Genomic DNA, 20126 nt, shown 5'->3' with positions numbered 1-20126 from the left:
TTGTTGGACTACAACTCCCATCATCCCTGGACACTGGCCAAGCTTGCTGGGGATGGTGGGAGTTTTAGGGGATGGGGACACAAGATTGGCGTACGCTGGAGCATACGCCCTAAAATTCACCTACCTTTCCACACCACAGGTAGCACATTTGGTTGGTCCTGAGAAGGAAGACATCGTTGGAGTTGAGCGAGGAGGCTCGTGCTGGGACCTCGACGGTCTTGGTGTTGAATTCATCTGTCCCCCTCACTTGGAAGAGCCGGACGGCGGGCTCCGGCTCGCTCTTCTGGGCACGACTTGTGCCTCCCTGAAAGAAACAAAGCAGTCCGTGAAGCAGAAATCCATTTGGTTTGCACCTCAGTGCAAACTCTTCTAAATTTGCACTTCCTGCAAAAATTCACATGTCTCCAATTTCTGGTGATGCAGTCTTCCAGCCAAGAGAGATATACAAGAAAGTGTGTACACCGGGGGAAAGTGCACACAAAAAATAGAGATATCAGTAAAAATAGGTGTACAAAAATGAATTGTATCAGGAAAAGTTCCTTGCAGCAATGTGCACATTGGGCAAGATTTTGCACGTTAATGAGAAAATAACATGAACATTTGCTGAAATTTTCACGATGCATTGTGAAAAGAGTATTGTAATCTGATGTAGCAATGGGGGGAAACAGAAGACTGGAAAAATGAGATATGGAAACGGACAGATCTGCCCAATTCCTTGTTGAGCCACTGCTTTTCCGCAATGATCTGGAAGATGTAACACATGGAAATATTGAATTGGATCGCCTAAAGCAGTGGTTCTCAACCTGTGGGTCCCCAGATGTTGTTGGACTACAACTCCCATCATCCCTGAGCTCTGGCCTTGCTAGCTAGGGGTGATGGGAGTTGTAGTTCAACAACATCTGGGGACCCACAGGTTGAGAAAGGCTGGCCTGAAGTGTGTTAAAGACAGGCAACTTTAAATAGATTATGGCCTCCTGGAAAGGACCAAGCGAATGAGAAGGCCCTGTTGGGTGGGGAAATAGTATTATAGCCGCTTTTGTTTTAAAGATGTGGAGTTTTGCTCTCCTTAGAGAGAGAGGAAGGGGGGAATGGAGGGAGGCAGACCAGTTCCCAAGAGAAATAAGAGACTCTGAGGTCCCTTGGTGGGTGTGGGCTTTGGATGGGGAGAACCTACCTCATAGATGATCAGTTTCCCCTTGAAGATGGAGAGGAAGTGTCTCGGCTCCTTCCCCATCGTCACTCGAACCTGCACCGGCTCATCCCCATATTTTTTGTCCAGCTCCACAGCGTTGAAGGCGCAGGCAGTGATTTCATCCGCCGAGGCGTGGCGGCCCTGAAGAGGAACAAGGGGGACACCCTCAGATATGCAGTGTTGTTCAGACCCGAGGAGGAGTCACCCAAAATGGCTAGCAAAACCGGAGAAGGTGAAGGGAGGGAGGGCTGTTTCGTGAGCTTTGTAAAGCTTGGAGAATACAACTTAGAGCAGGCTTCCTCAACCTCGGCCCTCCAGATCAGGCTTCCTCAAACTCGGCCCTCCAGATGTTTTTGGCCTACAACTCCCATGATCCCTAGGTAGCAGGATCAGTGGTCAGGGATGATGGGAATTGTAGTCTCAAAACATCTGGAGGGCCGAAGCTGAGGAAGCCTGACTTAGAGGGAGTTAGATGACAAGCTTTAGGGTGGTGGCCTGCTTAGACATGGCCCCCAACGAAGGAATGTGTCACCCGCCCCTCTAAAAAAAGAAGAGCGGTAATCAATTTGCACAGTGAAATTTATGTCAATAGGTGCAAATGTAGAAACAATTACTATAATAAAATGGGGCGGGGGGGAGAGACATCTCACCCTAGTGAGGAAAACTGTCCCCATTTCAGTTCTCAACAGATTTCTCCAACACCCTTAATTCTCACCCCAGAGGGAAGAAAACTGCCCAGCACCGCAAGAGGACTCACTCCGGGAAGTGTGGGGTGTCTAATAGTTGGTTTAGCTTGGGCTAGACTTGGTCCTTGAAGAGCTGGATGATATAAGGCTGTTTTTGTATCATAGGGTGCATCCCGGATAATTTGGGTGGGTCTTAAGAAAGCATATGCCGCAAAGTTGTGGCATACAGTTAGAACAATTTCACAGTTCATCCCTTGGTTTAACTGCGTTAAAGAAAATTGATTCTGGCTTTTATTTGCTTGGCTTTACGTGAACTCAACTGAATAATTTTGCAAGTGCTAGTGCAAAGATTAGTACAATCTTTGCACTAGCACTTGGGGTCTGGGACCCCCAGAACAGATTTAGGGGGCTGGGGGAGAGGGGGGAGAGCATTCTGTTATGCAAGGAGAAATATTTGGACTAACGGAACAATTTGCTTAGTGCTATGTTAAATGCAACTTGTTGTGAGCACAATTCAAAATGTTGGTGCTGACTTGGAAAGCCCTAAATGGCCTCGGCCCAGTATACCTGAAGGAGTGTCTCCACCCCCATCATTCAGCATGGACACTGAGATCCAGCTCCGAGGGCCTTCTGGCGGTTCCCTCCCTGCAAGGAGCGAACTTACAGGGAAACAGGCAGAGGGCCTTCTCGGTGGTGGCACCCACCCTGTGGAGCGCCCTCCCATCAGATGTCAAGGAAATAAACCACTATCTGACTTTTACAAGACATCTGACGGCAGCCCTGTTTAGGGAAGTTTTTAATATTTGATATTTTGTCACATTATGATGATGATGATGTTGGGAGCCGCCCAGAGTGGCTGGGGAAACCCAGCCAGATGGGCAGGGCAATAATAATAATAATAATAATAATAATAATAATAATAATAATAATAATTTGATTGGACCTGACACTTTAACAGTATGAAAAATTGAGGAATTCCTGCTCTCTCTGGCAACTTGGTAGCCTTAACTGTATGCTACACTCTGGAGCCAAAACAGCCTCTAGCACTCTGCACTCTCCACTTTAAGCTGTAGGTCGATTCTCAAAGTCACTAAGAAAACAGGAGGCTTAAGATGCAAAAACACCAGCGTTCCACCGGGCCCAATTCACCTTCTCAGAGGACACTGCCAAATAATCAAACCACACCTCTTGATCTCAGCCATTACTTACAAGCCACATGTAGATGATGTAATGAGGCCTGCCTAATTTTGTGTAGGTGTACAAGATGAGGTAACAATCTCCGCCATAGAACTGCCCGTAGGTCCTGGGGGCAACCGGAGCCATTTCTAGATCCTCAATCCTCCACACCTACGGAGAGAAGCACAGAGTTAGGAATTCTGGGTTGTGGGGATGAGGTGGTGTGCACAGCTTAGAAAGGCTGGGCCGGCTAATTTAAAGCAACATTCGTTCTCAGAAATGTGCCTATTTGTTCCTTATTTAAAGCATCAGCACCCTTCTCTTTGGCTTGAAAACATCCCACAGCAGCATACAATCCGGTAGAAATTACACAGGCTCTGCCCCTGGGGTTTACAATCGGAAAAAAGAAATGGCACAAAAGGAAAGAAAGGGTGGGGAGGGAAGAGGAAAACAAGCGAACTCAGGCATCCAAATCTCAGTGTTGTGAGGTTCTGCTTATAGTTGACAAAGTAGGCCTAGGTGACTCTGGGAACGCAGGTGGACTTTACAAAGTGGGCCATTGGCTTTCTGAGGCCTAACAGGAATATCATAGAATCATAGAACTGTAGAGCTTTGAAACACCATGAGGGTCATCTAGTCCAACCCCCTGCAATGTAGGAATCTTTTGCCCAGTGTGGGGTTTGAACCCACAACCCTAAGATCGCAAGCCTCATGCTCTACCAACTGAGCTATCCCAGCCATATGCCAGCTTCATTACGAGGGCCCAGCTGATACCTCGCCCCCAGCAGATGGCCACACGTCTCCTTGTCCCAGAGCACGTAGAACTGATGACCTCTTGGTTCAGCTGCTGAAAAGAGCAGTGAGTAGAAATAGCTGCCCCCTTCTGCCTATCGCTTCTTCTCATGCCCAAGGAAAATTGCTACTATCTGGTCAAACAGGTGCAGGATTTTGTCTCTGTGTTGGGCATCGTTACAGTTGTGGTGGTTTTTCTTTTTTTACGGGATCACTTCTTTGTTGTCGTTGGAAGAACTGGATGGAATTTGCAGGCAGGCTAATAACCCAGCCAGGCACCCGTTGAGGTTGCAGTACCCCATTAACAGACCCTTTGACAAATATCCTCTGGACCTGGCCCCCCTCCTTCCTGACTATTTGTGCTGGCCCGGGGGTAACCAGTGAAACGCGGTCCAGGACCGGTCCAGAATCCGAAGGTTCCGCTAGGAGTCAGTCCAACAGGGCCAAGGCAGGAAACCAGGCAAGGACAGGTACAGGATCTCAGGCAGGATTTAGAATACAGCAATGTTGCACCCGCAACCTGGGACGGGGTCCGACAGCCTTTGATCTTTATCGGGGCAGCGGTCGGTCCTGATTCCCCGGCGACTCACCTCCCTGTTTCGCCCGAAGGCGAGTACTCCTCCTGCGAGTACTCAGGTCTCTCCTTCTCTCAGACCTTAGTCTCTGCAGCTCGGGAGATGTCGGTAGGTTACTAGACCCAGAGGCCACCTCAGCCTCTCCTGACCAAACTGGTAGTGGAGCAGCTGTAAGTGATGGCCCACCTGAAGGCAACGAGGTCATCCCCGCATCTGGAGCCAGGGCAGGCTCAGGCCCCTGACTCGGCCCAGCTGGGGTTTGTTGCAGGGGAACCTGTGCAGACTGGGACTCTTCAGGATCAGGCCCCAGACTTGGTTTAGATGATGCCTGACGCAAAGGATCCGGTGCGGACTGAGACTCCTCTGGTTCCGAGTCTGAGCCTGAGTCCTAGGCCATCACACTCTTGCAACTTGCTTGCATGTCCTGTCTCCCCGGCACTGGCCCAGACAATGGTGGGAGGTGACAGCTAGGAGCGGAAGCTGGGTGACCTTGGGCCAGTCCCATCTCTTCGCCTATCCTACCTCACAGGGTTGTTGTAAGGATGGAATGGGGAAGAGGGGAACCATGGACACCACTCTGAGATCCTCGGAAGATAAAGGTGGTATATAAATGCAATGGATGAATAAATAAAAAATATGAGATAAATGGCAGCTGGTGATAAATGGCAATGATGTCTTGCCCAATATCCTCCAAAATCTGGAGCTGGCACCAAGGTAGGGCGGGGAAGAACTCACCTCTACAGTTCCAGAGGCATCATCGGCCATCCGCTGTTCAGCAGCCAACTCCGGTCTCGCGTGCAACTGCGTGACATCAAATTTGACTTGATCCACTTTAGCTGCGTATAGAACACAGAGACATGTTATCTCACCTGACTGAACTGCATTCACTGCAAGCAATATATGTCATAAGGACTGGGACATGCCTATTTATAGGATGTGTGTAGCCTCTCTCACACACAGCAGATGAGCTCTCCCTTCATCTCTGACCACTGGTCCTGCTAGCTAGGGATCATGGGAGTTGTAGGCCAAAAACATCTGGAGGGTCGAGATTGAGGAAGCCTGATCTAGTCCAACCCCTTTCAGTGCCGGTGTTATGTTGTGGGCGAACGTATCAGACGACACAGCGATTCTTCAAACAGCTCTTGTTTATTTCAGAGGCCAGACCAGAACAGAACTGAAGGGTTCAGCCAGCCTGCTTATATAGAGCTCCACTACAACGTAACTGTAACAACTTTCTAAAACTATCCAATCACTGAACGTCACTTTCGATCCTTCATTTGCATACAAACTATCCAATCACTGAACTTCACTTTCGATCCTTCATTTGCATAACTATCTACAGTATCCCCCTCCTGGCCCAGGGTGAGAACTTCAGTACATAACAGCCGGAATATGCTGCTGTCCCATATTGGGCTCAATCCTGCAACCTTGGCCTTATCGGCACCATGCTGTAAGCAACTGAGCGACCCAGGCCTAATTATCACCACCCTCCCACCCCACCCCCAAAAGGCTGGTGCAATTAGCATTTTTTTTAAATATAAAAAACCCTGCTCATTAAGTGCAAAAATGCATTTAACATCACGTCAACCTTTGCCCGAAGGAAAGAGATTTGGTGTTTCTGTCTCACCAATTTTGCCAACGTTGTAGGTCTTGCCAAGTCCCTGAGTCTCGTCTTTTTCCGACCACTTCTGGAAGAGTTGCTTAAACATCGCCGACTCCGCCCCGTCGTTCATGACTTCTACGTTTGTGGTGGGGGGATACCCTTTGGCTTGGATGAAACCCTAGAAGGACCCCGAGAGTGTGTCAGCAATTCTGGCAAATCTATAACTATCTAATTCCGCAAATCTATAACTTAGTTGCCCGCGGAGTGAAGAAATGGTGAAGAAAACATTCATATCCTACAGTGCTGTTGCTGCAAAGCAGATGCATATGTTTGGTACTGGATGAAAAATTTGTATTATTAGTGGAATATTAGCATTCTGCCTTGTTGGTGCTTTTAGTCCTCAAGGCTGCTAAGGACATGGGCATTCCCCAGCAGAGGGAAGGGGCAATGGAGGCTGGAACAAGGACTTGGGGTGGAGCTTTCAGGTCCTATAGAACTTTTTGCCTTTTGCCCAGACTCTCAAAAACAAGACAAGTGATGCAGCTATCACATATGCACATTGACTTTTAATTTGCCAAAGCCACTTCCGCCCTGCAGAGGAGGTGGGATTGCAGGCGTCACGGCCCCACCATGTGCACGGGGCTGGAGCCCAGCCCCAGCGCGATTGGGGGAATCCCTGGCCGCGTCACCCCCTGGCCAGCCAATCGGCTGGCTTGGGGGGCGTGGCCTGCCGGATTTAAATGCAGGCACGGCCAGGGATCTCCCTCTTTTCCCGCCTGCCAGCTGTTCCTGTTCCCCACCGGCCCGCCCTTTAAGGCTTTCGTTCCTTGACCTTGCTATGGACCTCGGTTGGTCGCCGTTGAGGGGCCTGGCAGGAATTTTTCCACTTGGCAAATTGGCACCAGCCACTTGGTTTTCGCCTGCCTCGTAGCAAATCATCACAACTTTCTTGGTATTGGCGGTTAGGCATTGGTATAGTTCTGTAGATGGAAGAGGGGAGGTAGCGCCATCACCTGCCCCACATACTGAAGGGTAGTCCATTAAAGGATTCCGGGGGGCGTGGCCCTGTCCAAAGCCTGGGGAGGTGAGGGCCTAAGGCACGCCCCTGAGCGGTGACCCCGGGGGAGTTCCTAGTTGATGTGCATCAGCAGGACTCCCCCTACTGGTGGTTAAACCTTCCCAGACTTCTAGCGGACGGGCTGAAGCCGGATATAGTCAGTTAGGACCAATGCCTAAGCCAATACCGCTCATCACCTGTAACCAATAAAGTTGTGGCCTTAATTAGCCCATTAACCTTAATAATTGTGTCATGTGTCTTTATTTCCATGGGGGGGGGACTCGCTATGCAAACATGTGCCAGGTTCGAAACTTCACTCTGTGTTTCTCTCTTTAGGGCATGACAATAATTATAATGCCCATGGTTAATAATTTCCTAATTATATTTACATTCCTTGCAAGAACCCTCCAGGGTGCATTCAGGTATAGGCCTCGTGAGAAGAGACCTGAACCCAGCTCTCCCTGATTCAGATTTGGCACTCTGTCCATGCCAAGACACCTCCGTTAGCTGTTTCTGCCTGCTTTGTGTCCGAATGTCCCTGTCGTGATCTGACTGAGTTTCCCACCCATCCCCTTTTTAAGCGGAATAAAAAACCCACATTTATTTTTTTGCACCGCTATTTGAGCTCCCAACTCACCACTGCTCGGCTGAACGCTGCCTTCTTCTCTTCTTTGCTGGAGTCTTTCCCACGCCAGACGTAAATTTTGAAACCTCCCTGGTCCAAAATGTGACAGTCCTGTTAAAATAAAGGGGGGGGGGACACACAAGAACCTTCACTGGATTTGAACCCAGGACTTTGAGCTCCTGTAGACCAGGGCACATATCTGCTAAACTGATGGATACTCTCACAGAGAGAGGATGTCACAACAACCATTCTGCAGAGATTATTCGGTACCTTACCTCATGCTGCAAGAGGTCTTGAGTCAGGGGACGAGTAGCAATTTCTTGAACTACTAAATCCTTCCCGTTTTCATACACGCTGTAGGAGGAAATGGACAGTAGCAATAATAATAATATAATAATAATAATTTATTATTTATACCCCACCCATCTGGCTGGGTCTCCCCAGCCACTCTGGGCGGCTTCCAACAAAGTATTAAAATACAGTGGTCTGTTAAACATTAAAAGCTTCCCGAAACAGGGCTGCCTTCAGATGTCTTCTAAAAGTCTGATGGTTGCTCTTCTCTTTGACATCTGGTGAGAGGGCGTTCCACAGGGCGGGTGCCACTACCGAGAAGGCCCTCTGCCTGGTTCCCTGTAACTTGGCTTCTCGCAGTGAGGGAACCGTCAGAAGGCGCTCGGCGCTGGACCTCAGTGTCTAGGCAGAACGATGGGGGTGGAGACACTCCTTCAGGTATACTGGACTGAGGAATCTTAAGGACTTGTCCAAGGTTTGAGCCTGAGGGCTGGGAGACAGTCCTTGCCCTCAACCCTAAAGACCTAAATACCACCCATTCCTTGAGGAGTTATCCAGTTATCCTCAGGCTAATGTGGCCCCCAAACACTCCCCATCTGGCCCCTGTGATCTCTACAGGCCAGCCCCACCCCACCCCTGCTTTGCACCCCTTGGAACAGTTTTTGTCTGGCTGGAATGCCGTCCTTGAAAGTCTCACCCTCAGACTTAAGAGCCAAACTACACTTTACATCACTTTACAATCATACAGCTTGCCCCCAGTGCAAAACCTTTCCTTCCCCATCTGCCATCTTTTCTCCAAGCTCGGCTCTGATGTCAGAAATCAGGCAAGGACTGCAAGGAGGCCCCCTATAGTGAGGTGTGAGCTTTCAGTGATTCCAGATGAGGCCAGCCCTTGATTCCTTCTATTGGATTTGCCAAGCCAAATTTGACTTCCTACGACTGGTCACATATCTCCTCACCACAAGGGAGAAACCAGCATGGTCCCACTCACTGGCCAGTGAAAGAGCAGCAGCTTCAACATCTGCTTTCCTCTTCCCTCCCCGCAGCTTTTTCCTTTTGTGTTGTGCCCTTTTAGATCACAAGCTTATATCTGAACACAGCATGTACAAATTTAAGGCACTTTATCAGCGACTAACGTGACCGTAATCTTCAGCTGGTATTTACGGTGATATAAAGGAGGCCCTCGCAAAATCTACATCACTTTTCCCATCACGGAATTTGGGGGGGTTCAAATTCAACTGGAGTTGCTTTTTAAATTTCCTAGGCCTAAAGAAAACAGGACAATTTTGGGCACCTGCCTTTTTTTGGTGAGAGGGGGCGGGGAGAAAGAAACTGAGAAATAACTCCCCAAGACTTACTGGTAAAGACGGACATTGGCTTTCTGAAGTTCATCAGCTTTCTCGTCAGGCAATGCTTCCCGCAGTTCTCCGTGCCTCTCCCCCAGGACTGCTTTCATGATCTGCATGAGGTCTGGGCAGTCCTTCTCATTGTCGACGACGCCAATCTGAGCACGGCCCCCCCTCTCGCCGTCCCGGATACTTCGCGCCAAGACCATGCCCTAGAAGATGGGGAGAATTACGGAGGCATCAATACGCATAATGCTGAATCAGACCGTTGGTCAGACTAACATTGTATTGTCTCCTCCAGCCTCCCCTAGAAGTTGGGGGTCCGGGTGTTTTGGACTACAAATCCCATCAGCCCCAGATAGCACAGACTGATGGGAATTGTAGTCCAACACCCGTCACCGCCTGGAATGCAGGAATCTTTCATCCGATGTGGGGCTTGGACCCACGGCCCTGAGATTAAGAGTCTCATGTTCTACCAACGGACCTATGCATTGCCATTTCTCGAAAACCACACCAGGATATTGCCACTCTGATTTCCAGCACTCACCCTTGATTTCTCTGCAACGTTGCACGAGGGACCGTTCCACTGAATCAAGACTTTGCCGAGGTCCAACAGGAAGACGTCACCTTTGTTGAAACTGTTCCAGGAGAGATCTACCTGTCAGGAAGAAAAAGAAAAGGGATTTTTTTTAAAACAAGAAGCCACAGGAAAGAACGCAGGGTGGTGCAGTTAGGGATGTCAGAAGGCATTGGTTTCCTGTATCTGTCGCAGGCAGCGCCCTTTCCGTTCTGCTGCAATTCGACTTCCAACAAAGCATTTGTCTCATTGCATTCTATGGCAAATTGGGACGCGGGTGGCGCTGTGGGTTAAACCACAGAGCCTAGTACTTGCTGATCTGAAGGTCGGCAGTTTGAATCCCCGTGACGGGGTGAGCTCCTGTTGCTCGGTCCCTGCTCCTGCCAACCTAGCAGTTCGAAAGCACATCAAAGTGCAAGTAGATAAATAGGTACCGCTCTGGCGGGAAGGTAAACGGCGTTTCCGTGCGCTACTCTGGTTCGCCAGAAGCGGCTTAGTAATGCTGGCCACATGACCCGGAAGCTGTACACCGGCTCCCTTGGCCAATAAAGCGAGATGAGCGCCGCAACCCCAGAGTCGGCCATGACTGGACCTAACGGTCAGAGGTCCCTTTACAGTTGCCTTATTCTATGGCAAATTTCTACACAGCTACTTTCTTTGCATCAAAATGAATGGTGTGGGATAATGTAAAGAATTTTGCACCTTTCATTTTAACGAGAAGGGAGCGCAATGCTGATTCCCCCTCCCTTCCGCCCCCAATCACATATGACTTGCAGAGTGAAAACAACAGCACAGCAAATACCAATCACATTCACTGGACTGATTTCTGTTTTGGAAGTGGATGAATAAGCAAACATGGGCAATTTCTGCCACCATCCAAATGGCAACCAACCCCAGGCTCTCGCTCAGTTCCTTACCTCTGTAGCCGAGACGTGTTTCCTCCCCTTGACGTGAAGGAGGCGTTTGATATTGTACATGTTAGTCTCCACATGCTTGAACCCCGAAGCAACTCCTCCCTTCTTATAGCTGTTGGAGATAAGGAGGTTTTAATAATTGGGGTGGGGGGGTATGTGTGCCCGTGGGGTAGGGAGCAAATGGGCAGTTGAGAACCATGATATCCAGCTCCCCAGTTTCCAGAGTAAGTTTCTAGCACTTGTAAAAACTGAGATGGAAGGTAAAATATATAGGCACTATTATTCACCTTTTTTGCAGATGTGAAACTAACCTGCTCCTTATTCCAGTCTTTTACTTTGACCCTCCCAGGAAAAATTCCTGCAGGTGCCCATAGGCCTTAAGAGAACAGTAGCTTCTAAATAATAATAATAATAATAATAATAATAATAATAATAATAATAATAATAAATTTTACACCCCACCCATCTGGCTGGGTTTCCCCAGCCACTCTGGGCAGCTTCCAACAGAATATTAAAATACAATAACCTATTAAACATTAAAAGCTTCCCTAAACAGGGCTGCCTTCAGATGTCTGGTAGTTGTTTTTCTCTTTGACATCTGGTGGGAGGGCGTTCCACAGGGCGGGCGCCACTACCAAGAAGGCCCTCTGCCTGGTTCCCTGTAACTTAGCTTCTCGCAGCGAAAGAACTGCCAGAAGGCCCTCGGCACTGGACCTCAGCGTCCGGGCAGCATGATGGGGGTGTAGACGCTCCTTCAGGTATACTGGACTGAGGCCGTTTAGGGCTTGAAAGGTCAGCACCAACACTTTGAATTGTGCTTGGAAACGTACTGGGAGCCAATGTAGAACTGGTGTTATGTGGTCTCGGCGGCCGCCCCCAGTCACCAGTCTAGCTGCCGCATTCTGGATTTGTTGTAGTTTCTGGGTCACCTTCAAAGGTAGCCCCACATAGAGCGCATTGCAGTAGTCCAAGTGAGACACGGGAAACCTGTGGCGCTCCAGATGTGGTTGAACTACAACTCCCAGCAGCCCCAGCAAGCATGGCCAACAACCGGGGTGGAGAGTTGTAGTTCAGCAACATCTGGAGGGCCAAAGCTTCCCCAAACCTGCTGTGGGCGAACAGCAGCCTGAAGCTGTGGACAGGAAGAGGTGAGCCTCAGTTCTACACATAGCTGTCAACTTACAGATTTGAAAATAAGGGATCAGCAGCCAAAATAAGGGATTTTCCAAGCACAGGTATGTTCAACTTCTGAGCCCCTCCAAGCCAAAGGCAGAAAGCCCAGCCAGCAGCCAAACGAAGCCTCAAGCTTCCCGGCAAAGGGGATGCAAAGGGGATGCAGCAAGGAAAACCACCATCACCTCTCCGCTGGGAAGCACTGAGCAAAGGCGAGTCCCCAGGCAACGCGGCCGATTTGATCGGCACAAGGCATGCAAGCTCCACCCCCCCAGTCATTCTTAGACTCCTTATTGGATGAGCAATGCAGCCAAGCAAACACAGTTGGAGCCTCCCTCCTCCCTGGCCGGCAGGGAGGGAGGGAGAGGAGCTGCTTCCTTTGAAACCCGGGAAATTTAAGGGACATCATCAATAAGGGACAGCAGCGGGACACAGCGCTGGGATAAGGGAGTTTCCCGCCAAATAAGGGACGCTTGACAGCTATGGTTCTACACTGTGTGCTGTTGTTAGAATCTTGCCCTTTAAAAATAAAATAAAAGTTACTAGTCCTTATTGTTGCTCATAGGACTTTTGAATATGGGAATAGTGCAAGAGTTTTAAAAAGGAGGCAGCCTGTTGCCTGATTCTATCTGTTTTCCCCACAGGAGCCCCACTGAAATGGAGTGGGTTCCTCAAACCTTTCCCCAGCGCTCACATGATGCCGTTCTTGAAATAACTTTTAAAGGCTGCCGACTCGTGCCCCTGCACTTCTCTGTGCTGGACGGGGTTCCCGCCGAGCAGGTCATCCATCTGAGTCACGTAGAAAGCAGCCGCGCCTTGTTCGTCCTGGGAGGAATCGCGCCCAATCCAGTAGTGCAGGTCTGTAGCGAATCCAGAACGTGTCTTCGTGTTCTGTGATGGAATAAATGGAATTAGAGAGGGCATATGTCCATTTCTTGGGACGCGGGTGGCGCTGTAGGTTAAACCACAGAGCCTAGGACTTGCCGATCAGAAGGTCGGCGGTTCGAATCCCCGCAACAGGGTGAGCTCCCGTTGCTCGGTCCCTGCTCCTGCCAAACTAGCAGTTCAAAAGCACGTCAAAGTGCAAGTAGATAAATAGGTACTGCTCTGGCGGGAAGGTAAACGGCGTTTCCGTGCGCTGCTCTGGTTCACCAGAAGCAGCTTAGTCATGCTGGCCACGTGACCCGGAAGCTGTACACCGGCTCCCTTGGTCAGTAAAGGGAGATGAGCGACACAACCCCAGAGTCGGCCACGACTGGACCTAACGCTCAGGGGTCCCTTTACCTTTTGTGTCCTTTTCAGTTCTCCAAGTTTCTCATTTTCCCAGTTTTAATTTCAGGTTTCCACATTTTTACAGGAACCTGTGATTATTATTATTTAAAAAACACACCCAAATCTTCCTGAAAATTCTTGAGCATTTTGGTGCAAATTCCTCCCCGATAAACACATTTTGGTCTGCTATTCTGTTTGGGGCATGCATTTATTTTTTTTTGTAAGCGCTTTCTCCTAACGCAGCGCATCCATGTATGTTGTTTTCACGGATATTTTAATCTTCACACACACTTCCCCTATATATATGCATTTTGGTAAATGCTGGCTGGAAGAACAGCTCCGCAAAATTCACGTTGCTGCGAATTTTGAAGGATTCCTTTGATTCTCAAGTTGCTTCGGGAGATGAGAATGTGATAGATTTGTCTCTAAAAGGAAACTGAGTCGAGCTTCTCTCCCTCTTCCATCCCTAGCTGACACAGAAATGAGTAGAAAGCAAATCTCATTAAAAATAAAATATCGGAGGTGGTTATGAGAGGGGTTTTGAAGTGATCAGAGGCCAGAGTTCCTTGTGAAGTGGGACTGAGTGCTAAACCCACTTTGAGAACTCTAGGTTGTCTGGTTGTACCCTAACAACCCTCAGCACCCATAGCGAACTACAGTTCCCAGAACTCTTCAGGGGCAGTGGCGTAGCGTGGGTTGTCAGCACCCGGGGCAAGGCAAGTAATTTGTGCCCCCTAACCCATGGATTTGCGCCCCCTAACCCGTGGATTTGCGCCCCCTAACCTGTGGATTTGCCCTAACCCCAGATGTTGCGCCCGGTGCGGCCGGCCCCCCCTGCACCCCCCACGCTACGCCACTGTTCAAGGGGGGGAATCATAACTGTTTAAAATGCCACCATGCATCAAGAAGATTGGAAGAAATTTAAGGATTATTTGAATAAACATTGTAATATAAATAATAAGAAGTCACTTGAAAGTACCAAATCGGCCTAGGATTAAATTAGGATTCGATTGTAAGTAAGTGAGATTTATAATAGTAAGAAATGAGAATAAGATAGTTAATTGCTGGAATTAATTTTAGTTAATTGGAGAGCTGTTACATGCAGATATAATGAAATTCAGAAGGGAGGGATCTGAGGGAGTCAATTAACAATGTAAGAGAAATTAGGTGTGTTTTTTAAGGGATAGGTGTTTAAGATCACATTGTTTTTATTTCTGTTCAACATTGTATTGTTCTTTCTTTGTGTGTTTCCTTTCCTTTTTTCTATGTTATATTTGTTACAATTGTGGAATTATTTTTTTTAAAAATATAAAATAAAATGCCATCATGCTGCTTTAAACGTAAGGTGCAAATGCGGCTACAATGAAACATACGTGATTTGTCAAGTGAAACCCCTCCCCAGCCTGTGTATTAAAGATGACCCCCCCCCGCCATGGGCGCCCCCCCCTGGCAGCACCCTTAAGACGGTCTTGAGAGATAGCGCACTGCCAGGAAGAAGGGGGGGGAGAGGGAGAGGTGGAAACGCGATACATGCCCCAACATGCGCAGCAACCCATTTTCTGGCACCTTCTCGCTCTCCGACAAAGTAAACATTTGCCAAACACCTCCTCGGCGAGGTTACCATAGCGATTGGTATGGCAAGAGAGCAAATTCATGTCCAGAGGGCAAGAGGGAGGAGGGGAACGCGGACAGTTTGGCCGTGAACACAGAGAAACTGAGAAGTGGAGCCTTGTTTTCTGACTATGGTGAGATCCAGGGAACTATGCAAACATGGCGAAGGTTTCCAGGGGGATCTTTTTTTAAAAAAAATTCTTATCAGCCACCAAAACACAAACAGTGAAACCCTCCAATACATTGGGTATACAATATTCAATAACATACATATTCAATAATAGCAAATTAACCATAAGTACACTTCTATATAGGGACACGGGTGGCGCTGTGGGTTAAACCATAGAGCCTAGGACTTGCCGATCGGAAGGTTGGCGGTTCGAATCCCCGCGACGGGGTGAGCTCCCGTTGCTCAGTCCCTGCTCCTGCCAATCTAGCAGTTCGAAAGCACGTCAAAGTGCAAGTAGATAAATAGGTACCGCTCTGGCGGGAAGGTAAACGGCGTTTCCGTGCGCTGCTCTGGTTCGCCAGAAGCGGCTTAGTCATGCTGGCCACATGACCCGGAAGCTGTTCACTGGCTCTCTTGGCCATTAAAGCGAGATGAGCGCCGCAACCCCAGAGTCGCTTCAAAGCTGAGCACCAGCCAGGGATGGATTTAGGTTTGATGAGGCCCTAAGCTACTGAAGGTAACGGGGTCCTTTATATGTCCAGCTGTCCTTTGTCCACAAGAAATTGTGGCTGTTTTTTGTGTTGAACATATGCTATATGGTAATTTATGGACCCAACAGGTATCTAAAGCCATTTGCACATAACAAAATATGTATTTAATGAAAGTACTGGATTGCAGGGGGTTGGACTAGATGACCCTTGGGATCCCTTGCAACTCTAGGGCTCTGTGGTTGTATGATTCATTCCCACCCTATGGCACCATTAGCAGAGCTACTTACGTTTAAGATGATGTAACAGTCCCCTTCAAAAAAGCTCCCGTAGGCCTTCTCAGGAAGAGGCACCATTTTCATTTTCTAAAATAACAACAACAAACAACAGAAGCATAAAAATCCAGTTAAGAAGATATGCAGAGATAGGGTGACAACCTTTGCTGTAGGAGATTCAGTTCTGCAGCCAAAAGGTGGGGAGATTGCAAAGAAAACATTAATAAATCCACATAGAATTTATATTAAAAAAAATGAACACAAGGAAGCCAACGTGTTTAAATAACAGTAGCAATTGTTATTTTTAATGATTCATTGTGTTTTAGAATACATCAGTCTCAAGCTTATGTGCAAGGACAGTTCTTTAAACCGTGTTAGTAGTTTAACTTTTGAATGCTTTAAAGTACGGCTGTAAAATTTTATGGATTTTATTGTTTTATCTTTTTGTAACCTGCTTCGAAGTCCCCCACCTACCAATCAAGGGGTGTATAATTTTTGTGAAATAGATAAGCAAACCTCGCTGCAAAACCCCCTCCCTCCCTCCTTGCCAAAGTTTCCGCAAATGGAGGCTCAACATACACATTTGGAAGATCTCACACATCCTTCTCGGCTTAATTAATCGTGAAAAGTTTTCCGCTTCACCTCTGGCCCGAATTGCAAAACTGGACAAACTTGTTCGGCAGAGAAGCAGGAACTCACGATGCGCTGACTTCTCCGACTTCAGCCTAGGTCACGAAAGGGTGGAGGCAGGTGTGCTTGTACATTTCGGCCTGTAAAATGGCAAGCCCAGATTCTTCCCTTTTTTAAAGCATTCTGGATTGATCTGGCAAGACTTTGGTATAGTGGGCCAAAGTTAACCAAAGACAACTTAAAGTCAACTAGAAATTTAATAAACAAAAGAAACACAGCCTTTTAAACATAGCGAGTATTGTTTTTCATTTGTTAGTATGTTCTGCATTTTTGACATTTTATGTTGTAATTCTCAGATGAAGGGCAGTACAGTGGTACCTCAGGTTAAGTACTTAACTTGTTCCGGAGGTCCGTTCTTAACGTAAAACTGTTCTTAACCTGAAGCACCACTTTAGCTAATGGGGCCTCCTGCTGCTGTCACGCCGCCAGAGCACGATTTCTGTTCTTATCCAGAAGCAAAGTTCTTAACCTGAAGCACTATTTCTGGGTTAGCGGAGTGTGTAACCTGAAGCGTATGTAACCTGAAGCGTATGTAACCCGAGGTACCACTGTATAGAAATGTAATGAAACAAAAAGCAAATAAAAATCCCGTAGCAAACGATTCCAGAATCAGAACAAGGAGTCCTATCTGTATTTCTGGCAGAGTGCAATTGCTTTCAACTGCTGGGTGACAGGCAGAAATCTAAACAGTGAACCTTCGGCCAAAACCTTCCCATTCCAAAGGGTGGCTATCACACCGTCATGAAAGCAAACATGTAAGCCTGCTCCAGGGGAGCTTTAATAGGCGAGAGTTAATTTCAGTGCAATAATGTACTAAATCTGACCAACCTAGACTTGCGAGGCTGGACATTTTTTTAAAAAATCCATTTCAGAGATGGAGGACTGAGGCCCATTTCCTGCCATCTGTTCCCCTGGGCTATGTTTGCAGAATTCTTTAGGGAGCTGCTAGCCTTTGCACCAAGGCACAAGGAAACGAAGTCAGATGATCTGGGAAGAATGAAGTTGCTGTTCTGGGCAGCTTGGGAACTGACTCCCAGAAGGCAGCTTTCGAACCCGGAGCCAATTCACATGGAGCTCATATGCATTTCAGGGTCTTGACTAGCCAGCACATGTTGGTGCCTAGGCTGTGGACAAGCAGGAATGCTAAGGAGTGAAGCTGTCATGAAGTCCATGTTAAATGTTTCCTTATCCGGAGGTGTAAGAAAAACGTTTTTGGAAGAGCTGTAATAATATGCTCATCTTCTTTCTCACCAATTGGCAGACATCACCTTCTTGAAATTTCCAGCAGCTTGCATTCAGAAGCATTGCTCTCCCCAGTTGTAGAGGCAGAGCCATCCTATAGGGTTGCCATATTTCAATAAGTGAGCTTTTTTTTAGAGAGAGAAATTGCCCCAAAACAACACGGCTGACATCGCTTGCAACCCTATATCATGGCTAGAGGCCATGAATAGCTTTCTCCTCCAATGACATCTGGTGACCTGCGGGTTCCCCACACCAGATTAACAAGCTGGAGAAGGAACAAAACAACACATTGTTCACCAGTCAGGTTAGCCTAAAGGTCACTTTTGTTGTTTAGTCGTGTCCGACTCTTCGTGACCCCATGGACCAGAGCACGCCAGGCACTCCTGTCTTCCACTGCCTCCCACAGTTTGGTCAAACTCATGCTGGTAGCTTCGAGAAGACTGTCCAACCATCTCGTCCTCTGTCGTCCCCTTCTCCTTGTGCCCTCCATCTTTCCCAACATCAGGGTCTTTTCCAGGGAGTCTTCTCTTCTCATGAGGTGGCCAAAGTATTGGAGCCTCAGCTTCAGGATCTGTCCTTCTAGTGAGCACCCAGGGCTGATTTCCTTAGGAACAGAGAGGTTTGATCTTCTTGCAGTCCATGGGACTCTCAAGAGTCTCCTCCAGCACCAGAATTCAAAAGCATCAATTCTTCGGCGATCAGCCTTCTTTATGGTCCAGCTCTCACTTCCCTGTTGCAAAGGTGTTGTTGTTGTTGTTGTGGTGGTGGTGGTGGTGGTGGTTGTTGTTGTTGTTGTTGCTGCTGCTGTTGTTGTTACAGTTTATATACTGCCCTTTACCAAAAGATCTCAGGGCAGTGTACAACATTAAAAACACATTACGAAACATCAACAATAAAACATAGTTGAAAACACAGTAAAAAGCATATTGGCAGACAGTATAATCCTCATAATAACAGTCCTGTTTTGTATGATTACATGTGCAATCACAACGGTTGTGTTATTCAATATGTGTGTATGAGAAAACAAAATGTATTGAGGAGTTTAGCTATCTGACAAGGACTCCTTCCTGCCTCTGTTCCTTCCACCTCCCTCACTCTTGTGAACTTTTTCGATGGTGTGAGAACAGTCTTAGATGTCTTGAGAACATTGGCAAGAGGTGACACTCCACACACAGCTGCCTTAATCAGTTGTGGAGGATAATTCTGGGTACCTTCTTTGATGTTGGGCATTGTTTTGAGAAAGTGAGGCATTGGCAGGGGGTGGGCATCTATAAAATCGGACGGTTTGGGCAGAGTTTCTTTGAAGCTTGTGCACAGACTGGTTGGCCGCTGGGCCGTTCAAACTGAGGCTACCTGGGGAAGGTGCTTCTTCACTTCTTGAGGGCTTCCAAGTGGCAGATTGAAGTCCTTAAGTGCTTGGTAATGTATACATTGCTTGCTGTTTTAGAATAAAGCCTTTCATCTTCTCACTCACTTTTGTAGTTTATATTGCTTCTGAATCTCATTTTGAAAGAACCACCTTGCCTTTGGCAAGACAGTATGTTCAGCTAATTAATGTATAATTTAACAACCCAATTAAAATGAAAAGGTGAGCTCTGCCACACGACCTTTTCATCAAGCGTTTATCGTGATTTGCTTGCACAAAGCTTACGCGGCAGTTAGACTTTACTAAGCTTTTGTTCTGATTTGTCTGTGGGGAGTATATATGACAATGAGAATTCATCTCAATAAAATAATAATAATAATAATAATAATAATAATAATATGTCTATACACTGCCCATCCGGCTGGGTTTCCCCAGCCACTCTGGGTGGCTTCCAACAAAATATTAAAATACAATAGTCCATCAAACATTACAAGCTTCCCTAAACACGGCTGCCTTCAGATGTCTTCAGATTCGCCTGTGAGGTGTTTCTACAACTTCCCATAAATCATTTGTTCATTCCACACTTCTCAGGGCATTCTCCCGTCGCTTTCCTAACCGCAAAAAGCCCGCACTCGGATCCGCTTCAGTTGAACAAACTGAAATTTCTGCTATGCGCCTCAGTCTCTCCCGCAAAATACTAACAGCTTGAGGAGTGGACACCATGTTGTGTCACCCTGCGAAAAATACAGGCGGTGTACGGAGGATGCTGGCTGTACTGTACCTCTATGGTCCATATCTGGAGGCCTGGCTTCCTCTCAATAGTGGGGAGTCCCACGTCTGCTTCAGCGTCAGCCATCATTACTGAAAAAAAGAAAAAAGAGGAGGTGAAGGTTTTCTTTTTAAAAAGTACATATTTTGATGAAATGAAAGGCAGCAAGGTGTCGTGGTTGGAGTACCGTGGTGCCCCGCAAGACGAATGCCTCGCAAGACGAAAAACCCACTAGAC

The 20126-nt window shown here is 47.6% G+C and overlaps 1 protein-coding gene across 1 annotated transcript in view; it reads right to left on the bottom strand.

Annotated features, from left to right (window-relative positions):
- VILL (villin like) overlaps window positions 1-20126 on the bottom strand; it is a 56178-nt gene that overhangs the window by 16643 nt on the left and 19409 nt on the right. The window contains exons 2-14 of the mRNA XM_077936701.1: window positions 19902-19981; window positions 15838-15912; window positions 12702-12898; window positions 10838-10946; window positions 9891-10001; window positions 9356-9555; window positions 7982-8060; window positions 7719-7817; window positions 6049-6202; window positions 5157-5257; window positions 3088-3225; window positions 1175-1333; window positions 125-304 (exon numbers count right to left, since the gene is read on the bottom strand). Coding sequence (XP_077792827.1) covers window positions 125-304; window positions 1175-1333; window positions 3088-3225; window positions 5157-5257; window positions 6049-6202; window positions 7719-7817; window positions 7982-8060; window positions 9356-9555; window positions 9891-10001; window positions 10838-10946; window positions 12702-12898; window positions 15838-15912; window positions 19902-19979 — 1680 coding nt within the window. The 5' untranslated portion in view covers window positions 19980-19981. The remainder of the gene's footprint in view (window positions 1-124; window positions 305-1174; window positions 1334-3087; window positions 3226-5156; window positions 5258-6048; window positions 6203-7718; window positions 7818-7981; window positions 8061-9355; window positions 9556-9890; window positions 10002-10837; window positions 10947-12701; window positions 12899-15837; window positions 15913-19901; window positions 19982-20126) is intronic.

Source organism: Podarcis muralis, chromosome 12 (genome assembly GCF_964188315.1).
Source record: "Podarcis muralis chromosome 12, rPodMur119.hap1.1, whole genome shotgun sequence".
In the NCBI taxonomy this organism is placed as follows: domain Eukaryota; kingdom Metazoa; phylum Chordata; class Lepidosauria; order Squamata; family Lacertidae; genus Podarcis; species Podarcis muralis.
Note: the sequence above shows the minus strand (reverse complement) of the source record. Positions and strands in the feature narration are given on the sequence as shown.